Source organism: Schistocerca gregaria, chromosome 5 (assembly GCF_023897955.1).
Source record: "Schistocerca gregaria isolate iqSchGreg1 chromosome 5, iqSchGreg1.2, whole genome shotgun sequence".
Classification (NCBI taxonomy): domain Eukaryota; kingdom Metazoa; phylum Arthropoda; class Insecta; order Orthoptera; family Acrididae; genus Schistocerca; species Schistocerca gregaria.
Genome location: NC_064924.1, coordinates 61,549,747 through 61,563,376, shown reverse-complemented (window position 1 = coordinate 61,563,376; position 13,630 = coordinate 61,549,747). Strand labels below are relative to the sequence as shown.

At 39.1% G+C, this 13,630-nt stretch overlaps 1 protein-coding gene across 1 annotated transcript in view; it reads right to left on the bottom strand.

The window, feature by feature from the left end:
• LOC126272662 (CCR4-NOT transcription complex subunit 10-B) overlaps positions 1-13,630 on the bottom strand; it is a 144,044-nt gene that overhangs the window by 41,063 nt on the left and 89,351 nt on the right. Inside the window, exon 10 of the mRNA XM_049975675.1 lies at positions 3,292-3,470. Within this exon, the coding sequence (XP_049831632.1) occupies positions 3,292-3,470 (179 nt within the window). The remainder of the gene's footprint in view (positions 1-3,291; positions 3,471-13,630) is intronic.

The following is a 13,630-nucleotide window of genomic DNA, read 5'->3' as shown; positions in this document are numbered from 1 at the left end:
CCCATCTGCACTGACTCGGTGCGGTTGCTAATCTGTGGCTGACGATTCCTTAGTCCGCCAAGGCTGGCTCCCAGGCTTTGCTCAGGTGAAACCCCATGTCTCTGTTTATTAGGTCACTGCTTATACGTATTTTGACCGCCTCTTTGATGATAGAGTCCCGGTATGTGGAAGCATGCGAGAGGATCTTGGTTTCTTCATAATTCATCCCGTGTCCCGTATCAAGGCAGTGTTCAGCAACCGCAGATTTCTCTGGCTGACCCAACTTTGTGTGATGTTTATGTTCGTCGCATATGTCTTTGACCGTACGACACGTCTGGCCAATATAAGACTTCTCACATTGGTACGGGATTTTATATATTCCTGGTCCCCTCAGGCCGAGGTTGTCTTTAACAGAGCCCAGCATTGATTGAACTCGTGCTGGAAGCCGGAAAACACATTTAATCCAGTATTTCTTGAAAATTCTGCCCATCTTAAAAGACACATCACCGACATATGGTAGAAAAACCAACCTCGTGGTGTTCTCTGCTTCTTCAGGCTGTTCTTGAGGTTTGGAGCGCGCTGGTCGAAATGCATTCCAGATCTGCTTCTCGGAGTACCCGTTCTGGGCAAACACAGACTGGAGATGGCTAAGCTCTGCCGATAAGCTGTCCTGATCCGAGATGGCTCTAGCCCTATGCCCTAGCATTCGTAATACACCACTGCGCTGTGAGGGATGAAGACAGCTCGTAGCTTGTAAATACAAGTCTGTGTGCATAGGCTTCTGGGACACACTGTGACCCAAGGAGACGTCTCCTTTTCTACGAACCAAAACATCCAGAAATGGGAGCTCACCATCTTTTTCTACGTCCATGGTGAAACAGATGCTTGGATGGAGTGAGTTCAGAAGTTCCAGGAAAGAAGGAAGCGTTCCTGTCCCATGCGGCCATACCATTAATGTATCATCAACATATCTCCAAGTGGTCGTGCGGTAGCGTTCTCACTTCCCATGCCCTGGTTCCCGGGTTCGATTCCCGATGGGGTCAGGGATTTTCTCTGCCTCATGATGACTGGGTGTTGTGTGATGTCCTTAGGTTAGTTAGGTTTAAGTAGTTTTAAGTTCTAGGGGACTGATGACCATAGATGTTAAGTCCCATAGTGCTCAGAGCAATTTTTTTTTTTTTAACCACATATCTCCAAAAACATTTGGGTTTCAAAACCGCCATCTGAAGTGCTTTATCCTCGAAATCCTCCATAAAAAGATTTGCTACTATGGGAGACAGAGGGCTACCCATAGCAACACCATCAGTCTGCTCCAAATGCTGGTCGTTAAATAAAAAGTAAGTCGAGGTAAGCACGTGTTTGAAAAGGTGTAAGACGTCCTCTTCCAGCTTAGCTCTTATGAGTTGTAATGAGTCCATCAGAGGCACCCGTGTGAACAAAGAAACCACATCAAAACTCACTAGTAAGTCAGTAGATTTTCAAGATGCAGGTTCTTCAGTCGCCGTATAAAATCTGAGTTTCGAATATGGTGTTCACATTTCCCCACCATGGGTCTTAGAAGAGAAGCCAGATGTTTAGCTAGGTGGTATGTTGGGGCACCTATATTACTGACGATAGGGCAAAGCTGGATATTCTCCTTATGTATCTTTGGCAGGCCATAAAGTCGTGGCGGAACTGGTGCTCGTTCTCTTAAACACTTCTTCAGATGGTCAGGAAGGTGGCTGGATTTGAGGAGAGCGGATGTCTTCCATTGTAAGGCATCCGTCGGATCTTTCTGGAGACAACAATACCTGTAGTAGGTCCATCATCTTACCAAAATAAGATGTAGCAGGCAGAAGAACAGTGGCGTTACCCTTGTCAGCTGGTAAAATCACTATATCATTGTCTTTTTTTTTTTTTTTATAGAACGGAGTGCTCTTCTTTCTTCAATGGTGACGTTCTGCTTGGGTGCAGGCATCCTGGTTATTGATCTGCAAGCCTCTCATCTTATTTCTTCAGCAGCATCATTCGGAAGTCTTAAAACACCTTGTTCAGTGGTACTGATGAACTCGCTGTTGGGTAAGGTCTTGGGAGTAGGCGCAAAATTAAGTCCCTTTTCTAACACTGACATTGCAGCGTCACTCAGTGGTTTATCTGTGAGATTAAACACAGTCTGTCTGCTAAATTTCTCTTCTTGCAATGAGGGGACTGATGGCCATAGCTGTTAAGTTCCATAGCGCTCATAGCCATCTTCTTGAAATGACCAGTGTGTAAGGCGTTGGAACTTAGAAGTTTGACGCACCGTGATTTGCTGCCGCACCCAGTCCGAAAGCGCCCAAGTAGAACTGCCCACCTACTCACAGGAATCCGCTGACAGACACAACGAGATCTTCAAATGAAGTGAGAGCAGGCTTCTGGAGACTTGGTCTAATACTCGTCTAGTATAACGGATTCTTTCTCTCACCAGTGATCTGCTTGCTCGTTGTTCAATTCTCCTGGCCGCTGCAGAGTCCACATAATGGATAAACTTAGCGAAAATTGGTGTAGTTTGATGGTCCCGACATCTCAGCAAGAACACGAGAGAGCACAACAGTCTCTCCCTTTTGTTGTGGAGTATATCAGACTCACGAACTGTGTTGAACATCTCCTCCCCGTAGGGGTGTGCTTCTCAGCGACGCGACAGTAGCACCTAAAGATAGCAGGCAGTTGTCTTGCTGAAGTATTGTGTGGTTTCTACAATATTATCTGGCGTAATTCCCGGGAACCTATCAAACAGATGCATTTGAAGAAGATGGACAGGTCGGTCGTCATAATATTGTGCATAAAATGGAAAAAAACAACTCTGCAGAACACCTGGAAGTCCACCATTAATCAACTGGTTCAAGAAAATGGTGTAGATCCCAATTGAATATGATAATGATAATCTCAGTTGATGAAGAATGATCAATATGGAATTCCAACAACACAAATTTTTGGACTGACAGTTCTGTTGGAAACAGATTGAGAATTTTGGAAAAGAACTTGCAACGTGAAAAGTACATGCCCACTCTCCCAGCAAAAGTAAATATTAACACAAAAAATATCTCTACAAAAAAGAAACAAGTGTACTCTATCTGCATATTATTGTCTCTACAGCAAGAAAATCAAGAAGATTAGATTTAGTCATATGCAAAATGCTGACATATTTTACTAAATACAGCATAAAGTTGCATGAATGTCCCACAGTCCAGAGTCATGTTTCATTAACATGTACTGAAGTACCCCAGTAAAAAGCTGCGTTACTTTTCTTAGGTTATTTATATGGAAGTTTACTGCTGTAACATTCCAACTTACGTTTTAATGGTTTTGACTGGTCAGTCATTACATCATATTTATCCTTTTCACCTTCCTTTTCTACAGCTGGTGAAATGAGGGACAAATCCTTCACACAGTCTGGCTGCAGATGTTCAACAGCTTCAGAAATCTTGTCGAGAAGTATAAGAGCTTCTGCACAGTAAAGATGCCCCAACAATCTGAAAAGAAAGTAGCTAGGTATAATACACTATAACAATTTGTATTGATTAATATAATAATACTGTTTATCTGCTATGGTTATCTGGACACAAATAACTTATCTTATTATGCACGTCATTCCACTCTCACTGCTTGTACATAAATGTACAAAATCTCTGAAGAAAGTTACAAAAATTGCATTCACATGATAATGGTAAATTTGTATACTACTGTTTAATTAAAATTATGCATTATTGCAATATCTATCTGTAGATTCTCTTACTTCAGGCATTAAATATCTTCAGGACAATGAAGTGATTAGAACTGTTTACAATGGAAACATTGTCCAAGTAATACACAGAAGTAAAGGTGGGCTCTTCACTGGGTATGCCCAGCCATAAAATGGAATCATGTAGCATAGATCTGTCAGTGCTGAACACACATTCACTGTGGCAATAACTTTGCAGCTGAACTGTAGCTTAGAGGTGCTGTTTGGTCATTACAAGTGGGTGATGCAGATATAATAATTGCATGGCACTTAATGCACCAGAGAAGAGAAATATGCCGGCTGCTGGTGGCCGAGCGGTTCTAGGCGCTACAGTCGAATCCTGCCTCGGGCATGGATGTGTGTGATGTCCTTACGTTAGTTAGGTTTAAGTAGTTCCAAGTTCTAGGGGACTGATGACCTCAGTAGTTGAGTAAAATAGTGCTCAGAGCCATTTGAACCATTTTGAAGAGAAATATGAATAATTTCTAGGAAGAAATTGTTAGGCCCACAGCACCTCTAGAAAGGAAAGATTAAGCCAGTAACCTCTGAATGAACAATCACTCATATTTGCAGACAGAGAGCAATGGGACCCACAATGAAATATCACAGATTAATTTGTACCATTGTCAGATTAGAAAAGTAAAGTGTTAACACATAAGAAAAGAGTTATACTATTGTCAACTCAAAATATATTATTTGGGCCTGAGATCAAGTGGATGGAAGGAAATAAAGAAAAGTTGCAGGAAGGTAGGAAATTAAGGACATGAGAACTGAAAAAGCTGAAAGAAAGAGAGGCTGAGTGTGTTGAAGGGTCATCAGGCAACTATTGACTGAAACAGGGGAAGGAAATACTACAGAAGATGAATGGGGAGATTTGAGGGATGGTAAACCAGAGGTAGCAGATACTCAAATAGATTAAAAACAACTATCACAGGAAATCCTTGGGAAATACACAAGATACTGAAATTAATTGACAAAAGGAGAAAGTATTAAATGAATCAAATGAAGCAGGCAAAAGGGAATACACATGTCTCTAGATGAAATTGGCAGGAAGTGCACCAGGACAAAGCAAGGAATGGATAGAGCAGAACTGGAAAACTGTCGAAGCATGCCTGACTATGGGAAATATGGATACTGCCTATGGGAAAAGAGATGAAACAGTAGGAATATCCAGGGAAAGAACATAAGCCTGAAAGATGGAAAGAATATAAGGAAAGGCTACATAAGAGAAATAAACTTGTAGATACCATTACAGAAAGGGGAGAGGAAGTAAATGAAGATGGGATGAGAGATATGGAAGAATTTGACACATCACTGAAAGATCAAAGTTGAACAAGGTCCTGGAGTAGACAGTACTACCTCAGAGGTACAGAAATCCTTGGGAAGCCAGCCACAATAAAATTACACCATCTTGTATGCAATATATGTAAGGCAGAAGCAGTATTCTCAGAATTCAAGAAGGATGTAACTAATTCATTTCAAAAGAAGATAGGTGCAGACAGGTATGAATAGCAATCAACCATCATTTTAATAAAATGGTTGCAAAATAATGATAACTATTTATAGACAAATGGAAGGACTAGCAGATGCCAACTTTGAGGATAATCAGTTTGTATTATAGAGATATGTAGGAACACATGGACAATATTGACACTACAATTATCCCAAAAGAAAGGTTGAAGAAAGGCAAACGTACATTTATTGCATTTGTAGATTTAGTGAAAGTTTTTGACAATGTTGACTGGAATACTGGAATACTCTCTTTGAGATTCTGCTGGGATAAAATACAGGGAATGAGACATTATCCATAACTTGTAGAGAAACGAAACAGCAGTTGCAAGAGTCAAAGGATATGAAAAGGAGGCAGTATTTGAGGATGGAGTGAGCCTGTTCAAGATGCTTTCCAATCTGTACATTGAGCACCATGTGAAGAAAACTAAGAAGAAATTTGGAAAGGGAATTTAACTGGTATTGTAATCATGTCACAGACTGCAAATGACTTGGGCTTGAACAGAATGGATAGTGTATTGAAAGGAGGTTATAAGATAAATACAGCAAAGGAAAGTTCTGGTGGAGTGTAAATAACTTAAAAGTAAAACAGCTCACTGAACAGTAGAGGCACTGACAACTCCAGGACTGCCAGGCTAGTATCCTTTAGTACAGTATTTACAAAAATCATCAAGAAAGTAATGTACTTAAGAGTGGTTAGCCATCTCAACAGTAATGGGATACTTAGTAAATCACAGTTCAGATTTCAAAAATGCTGTTCCCCTGAGACAGCAATATACAATTTCACTGTCCACATAATAGAGTCTTTAAATAGCAAAATGTCACCAACAGGAACTTTCTGTGACTTATCCAGAGCATTTGATTGTGTGAACCATGTCATTATGTTACAGAAATTACAATTCTATGGTATAAATGGAACAGCATATGAGTGGTTTAAGTTGTAACTACAGAACAGGAAGCAAGAAGTTTCTTTGTATGCTTTAAGTGATTTAAGGAAGTTTGCCACTTCATCTAACTGGGGTGAAATTACGTTAAGTGTTCCACAGGGTTCAATCATGGGTCCTCTTCCGTTCTTGATATATATGTGAATGACCTATCTTCTTATCTGAAACAAGATGATAAACTGACACTGTTTGCAGATGATCCAAGCATAATTACTAATCCAGTCAAAGAATCTCCACTAGAAAATGATACAAATAACGTCTTTGGAAAAGTTATTAATTGGCTATCTAAGACTGGGATTGCTCTGAACTTTGAAAAAAACACATGTACTAATTTTCTCCTGCAGGGAGTACAGTTCCTTCAATAAATATAACACATCAATAGAAGTCAGTAGCCAGGGTAGAGCATACTAAGTTTTTGGGTGTACATATACACGACTATCTCAATTGGAAAATTCACATTTTGAATCTCCTAATGTGACTAGGTTCAGCATCTTTTGTAATCAGAATAATTGCCAATTTTGAAGATATAGAAATTAGTAATCTAACATACTTTGCATTCTTTCACATCCTGATTTCATATGGAATAATACTTTGGGGTAACTCAACACTTAAGATAAAAGCATTCACTGCTCAAAAGAAAGTGATTAGAATAATGTGAGGGGCTCATAGTCGCACATCTTGTAAGCACCTGTTTAAAAAGTTAGGAATTCTTACAGCAGCCTCACAGTATATTTACTCAGTAATGAAATTTGTTCTCAACAAGGTGGACCAGTTTGAAAACAACAGTGACATTAATGATTATAATACCAGAAGAAAGAAAGACTTACACTACCCTCTACTTAACCTATCTTTGTCACAGAAAGGGGTAAAATATGCTGCTGTAAAGCTTTTTGATTCATTACTAGATGAAATAAAATGTCTGACAGACAGCAGTAATAGTTTCAAAAATAAATTGAAATCATATGTTTTTGATAACTCCTTCTACACTATAGATGAATTCTTGAATAGGAATAAAAAAATCTATATGTATAATATATACATTTTGTGCCATTTACAGGAATGGAGTAGGTAATAAAAATTTAAGCTTTAAAATAATAATAAGGCCCTTGATTCATGTGTGCATTTCTTATGCACTTGAAACATTCCGATTCATAATGGTTACCACTAGATTAATCAATAGAATACATACTAACTAATTAACTAAATGTCAAGTGTGTTTGCGTGTGTGTGTGTGTGTGTGTGTGTGTGTGTGTGTGTGTGTGTGTCCCCTCTAGCTAACAAACTTTCAGTCTCGTTTACGCATTTATGTGCCTGTCGACAATTCCATGCCTCTACTGTTTGATGAGTTGTTACCTTCACTCCTAAACTATATGCATGGTTGTAAGATAAATATCAACATGAGTAAAACGATGGAAATGGAATGTAGCTGAATTACGTTGGGTGAGTCTGAGGATTTATGTTAGCAAAAGTGACACTAAATGCAGAAGCTGAGTTTTGTAATTTGGGCATGATAATAACTGAAGATGACCAAAGTAGAGAGGATATAAAATGCAGACTGGCAACAACAAGAAAAGTATGTCTGGGAAAGAGAAATTTACTAACAAGATGTTAGGAAGTCTTTTCTATTTGTATTAGTCTGGAGCATAGCCTCATACAGATGTGAAACTTGGATGTTAAACAGTTCATATACAAACAGAACAACTCAGAGGCTTCATTTGCCATGATTCAGATTAGCTGGCTGTTTCTCAAGGAGTTCCTTGTGGGGTGGGGGAGTGGCCATGTACGTAAGACACAGTATTCCTTTTGAATCCACAGACGTATCACGGCACTGCACTGAACAGATATTTGAATGTTGTGTAGGGGCAGTTGACTCTAATGAAACTAAACTTCTAACTGTTGTTATTTATATGTTCCCTAACTCTGACTTCAGAGCATTTCTGCTCAAGCTAGAGACGGTTCTTGGTTCACTATAAAGGAAGTACCAGAAATTAGATATATGTGCTGACTTCAATATTAATTTTGTAAATGATTGTGCAAGAAAAAGGATGTTGGTAAATCTCCTAAACTCATATGATCTGATGCAGATTGTGCTTTTTCCAGCTATGGTGCAGGAGAACAGTAGCACAGCCATAGACAATATTTTTATTCATTCTTCATTACTAGATGGGCATTCTGTTAGTAAAAGGGTAAATGACCTTTTAGACCATGATGCACAAACTTTAACACTAAAAGGGTTTTGCATGCAAAAATATGTCACATATAATTACAAGTTATGTAGGAAAGCTAATCCAACTGCAATAGAGAGTTTTTTAAACCTCAATAAGGAACAAGAGTAGCAAGATGTCTATGTGCCGATAACATAGATGACAAATATAATGCTTTCCTTCATACATTTCTCACGCTCTTAGAGAGTTGCTTTCCATTAGAATGTTCTAAACAGGACACTAGAAGTAAAAGGCAGCCTGGGTGGCTGACTAGTGGGATAAGGATATCATGTAGAACAAAGTGGGAACTATATCAAAACATTAGAAGTAGTCACAATCAGGCTACAGTAGTCCATCACAAAAAGTATTGTAAGGTGCTTAAAAATGTTATTAGGAAGGCAAAGAGTATGTGGTATGCAAACAAAATAGCTAATACACAAGATAAAATTACAACCATATGGTCAGATGTGAAGGAGGTGTCTGGTTAGCACCACAAGTTCGACAGTATAAAGTCACTTCATAGTAAAAATATTTCTATTACTGATAACTCAGATATATGTACCGTATTTAACAATCATTTTCTGAGCATTGCTGGTCAGTTAAATAAAAACTTAGTTTCTACAGGGAATCATATAACTCTCTTGGAAAATGCCTTTTTGAGACTGATGTCTGAAATACTCCTCTGTGTTCCTGACAAGGGGAAGATTGCGTCAATAATTAAATCACTGAAGATGAAGGACTCTCAGAAGGACTATAGCAGGATATTTTAGTACTCTGCTGCATGTGTTAGCCCTGTACTTCACCATATTTGTAATTTTTCCTTTAAGAATGGTCAGTTTCCTGAATGATTAAAGTACTCAGTAGTAAAGCCACTTTAAAAAAACAAGAAAGGGATAATGTAGACAATTTTAGACTTACTTCTATCCATCAGTGTTTGCTAAAGTTACTGAAAATGCTGTGTATGTAAGGATAATTGATAATTTCATATCACATAATTTGCTATCAAATGTACAGTTCGGCTTTAGAAGTCATATGACAACTGAAAACGCTATATTCTCTTTTCTCTGTGGGGTACTGGATGGATTAAACAAAAGGTTTAGAATTTTTTGCTTTAACTAAGGCATTTGGCAGTGTTGATCACAAAATATTGCTCCAGAAGTTGGACCATTATGGAATACGGGGAGTAACTCACAATTGGTTCACTTCTTACTTTAACAACAGACAGCAAAAGGTCATTATTCAGGGTGTTGAGAATGGATGTGATGTTGGGCCTGAGTGGAGTAAGTCAAATGGGGCGGAGGGGGGGGGGGGGGGGCAGGAATCAGTCTTGAGGCCACTCTTGTTCCTTATTAATACAAATTATATGCCGTCTAGAATCATGGGTACCTCTGAAATATTTCTGTTCGCTGATGACACTAGCTTGGTAATAAAGGATGTTGTGTGCAAAAAAATGGTTCAAATGGCTCTGAGCACTATGGGACTTAACTTCTGAGGTCATCAGTCCCCTAGAACTTAGAACTACTTAAACCTAACTAACCTAAGGACATCACACACATCCATGCCCGGGGCAGGATTCAAACCTGCGACTGTGGCAGTCGCGCGGTTCCAGACTGTAGCACCTAGAATCACTTGGCCACTCTGGTCAGCTGTTGTGTGCAACATTGGCTCAGTTTCAAATAGTGCAGTTCATGGGCTAAGTTCATGGCTTGTAGGAAATAAACTAACGCTAAATCACAGTAAGAATCAGTTTTTACAGTTTATAACATACAATTCAACAAAACCTGATGTTTTAATTTCACAGACTGGTCAACAAAACCTGATGTTTTAATTTCACAGACTGGGCATATGATTAGTGAAACTGAACAGATCAAATTTCTAGGTGTTCAGGTAGATAGTAAGCTGTCGTGGAAAACCCCCATTCAGGATCTTGTTCAAAGACTTAATGCAGCCACTTTTACTATTCGAACGATATCTGAAGTAAGTGATTGTTTTACATGAAAATTAGTTTACTTTGCTTATTTTCATTCACTTAATGTCACACAGTATTATATTTTGGGGTAGCTGCCACAACTGGCAACTGGGCACACAGTTGAAATGAGCTTGGCTGACATATTTGGATATGTCATTCCATACTGCTTCAACTGTATGCCTTCAAGTTTATATCATCACTTATCAGTCAGGCATACTTAGTATAATACACTACAGATTCAATTGTAGCTTAGAGGATTGCTGACACTGCCACACCATGCTGTCTGCAATGTGATTTGGTAAGCTGCTGATGTGTATTGGTTTCCAAGCAATGATGGCTACACTCTCAGGTTTACTGTGCACAGTATCGTTTAAACAGCAAAGTTGGCAGCCACACGGATCAAAATATTAGTGCTATTGATGAGTGGTTTCCACGGAATTGATGGATAATCAGGGGCTTGTGTTTTTAGCCAATGAACAGATTGAAATAACACTTATAAAATGTATTCTTTGTGCAAACATACAGTTTTTAAATGAAACAATGCCTATTGACATTAACAAACTAAAAGTAGGGCAAATCTGAATGTCAGTGGGGTTTGTTTCAGGATTCTAGTGCAAGTTGTTTATAAGATATCGTATTTTGAAAAATTCCCACACCGACACTTGTAGAATACCAGTGATAGCACACACTAACGAACAACACAAGTGCAACACTAGTTATGTGGATTCTGACCAGTAATGAGACAACTGACCATCACAAGTTGTGATCAAAATGACCACTAACAGTGGAAATACATGCTTCCTGTCTGGTAAGCAACGACTACTGCACACATGCTAGCATTTTAGTGGAGATGTCCAAGCAGGCCACAGTAATATGTTGTTGCATATCATCGGGTGTAGTTAGTATGTCCTTGAAGACAGTGTCTTTCTGCTTTCCCCACAGAAAAAAAGTCTACAGGCATCAAATCCAAGGAACAGGCCAGCAAAAGTACAGGTTTTGTGTGTCCAATCCAATAGTATGGAAAATTTTTGTGAACGATATGTACTGTAGTATTTCAGGCTCTATGGGCTGCACGGCCATCATGTTGGTACCACATGTTCCTCCGAGTCTGTATAGGAACATCTAACATCCATGGAAGATGGTCTGTTAGGAGGCTGCGATACCTGTGCATGTTCAGTGTTCCATATATAAAAAAGGGCCTATGAGCTGATGGTTCACAACCCCACACCACATGTTTAAACTCCATGTCTATCTCGAAATGTCTGCCACTTCAGTTTCTTCAGCATCTCCATGACATTCTTCCATAGTCATAAAAACCTGTGACCATTCGTACTACCCTTCTATAACTACAATTACACACATACTCCATAAGCCACCACACAGTGCGTGGTGGATGGTATCCTGTACCACTACAAGTCATTTTCTTCCCCATCCCAGTTGCTCAGAGAGCGAGAAAAAAAAACTGTCTATATACTTCTGTATGAGCACTGATTTCTTGTATCTTATCTTCATGGTCCTTATGTGACACATACATTGGTGGCAGTGGGACCTTTCTGCAGTCAGCTTCAAATGATGGTTCTCTAAATTTTGTCAATAGCATTTCTTGAAAAGAATGTTGCCTTCATGCTAGGGATTCTCATATGAGTTTGCAAAGCAACTCCATAGCATCTGCATGCTGTTCAAACCTATAGATAAAAAAACTAGTGGCATGCGTCTGAACTGCTTCAATGTTTTCTGTTAATCCAAGCAGTTGTAGTTCACAAACACTTGAGCACTACACTACACTACACTACACTACACTACACTACACTACACTACACTGGTGTCCTATATGTGGTTTCCTTTACAGATGAACCACACTTTCCCAAAGTCCTCCAAATAATCCGAAGTAGACCATTTGCCTTCCCTACCACAATCCTCACATGTTTGTTTCATTTCATACCACTTTGCAACATTATGCCCAGATATTTCAATGACATGACTATGTCAAGCAGCATGCTACTAATGCTGTATCCAGACATTATGGGTTTGTTTCTCCTATTCATCTGCAGTAACTAACATCTTTTTACATTTAGAGCTCACTACCATTCATCACACCAACCAGAAATTTTGTCCATCTAACCCTGTATCATCCACTCTCACTCATTTTTCACACCTTGCCCTACACCACAGAATTATCAGCAAACAACTGCAGATTGCTGCCCAGCCTTCTGCTAGATCATTTATGTATATAGAAAACAATAGTGGTCCTGTCACACTTTCCTGCAGCACTCCTGGCGATACCCTCATCTCTGTCGAACACTCGCCATCCAGGATAATGTAATGGGTTCTATTACTTAAGAAGTCTTCGAGCCCCTCCCATATCTGGGAACATAGCCCATATCCTCATACCTTCGTTAACAGTCTGCAGTGGAGTACCATGTCAAATGCTTTCCAGAAATCTAAGAACAAGGAATCTGGCTCTTGCCCTTCATCCATACTTTGCAGTATATCATCTGAGAAAAGGGCAGAATTTCACACAAGCAGTGCTTTCTAAACCCATGCTGATTCATTGACATTTGTTGACTCTAGAAATTCTAGAATTCTGCAGCAAACTGATGTTAAGGATACTGGTCTGTGATATTGCAGGTCTGTTCTCTTCCCTTCATTGTATACAAGAGTCATTTGTGCTTCTGCCCTGTTGCCTGGAGCTTTGTGCTAAGTGAGAGATTTGCAATAAATAAAAGCAAAGTAGGGGGCGAATGCAATAGAGTACACTTTGTGAAACTGAACTGGGATTCCATTCGGACTTGAAAACTTATTTGTTTTCAACTAGTTTCGTTGATTCTCTATGCCAGGGATGCTTATTACTACGTTATCCTTATGGGACTCTGTGGAATGGTCAAATGATGGTATGTTTGTTGATTCTCCTGCATGAACAATTTCTGAAATATGGAATTTAAAACTTCAGTTTTTGTTTTGCTATCTTCAACTGCCATTCTAGACTGGTCAATAAGTAACTGGATGGAAGCCTTAGACCCACTTAGCAATTTTACATACAGCCACAATTTTCTCATATTCTCAGCCAGATCTTTTGCTAAGGTAAAACAATGGTAGTAGATGTACAGTAAATCTTTCCACAGATGCATGAATCTCTACTAAATCTTTGCCTGTTATCACTTGCACATTCTCTTTTGAACCGAGTATGTAACATCCTTTGCTTTCTCAACATTTTCCGAATATAGTCACACTGAACCATGGTTGGTCTTTTTCATCCTTAATCCACTTATTACCCACATTCATTTCC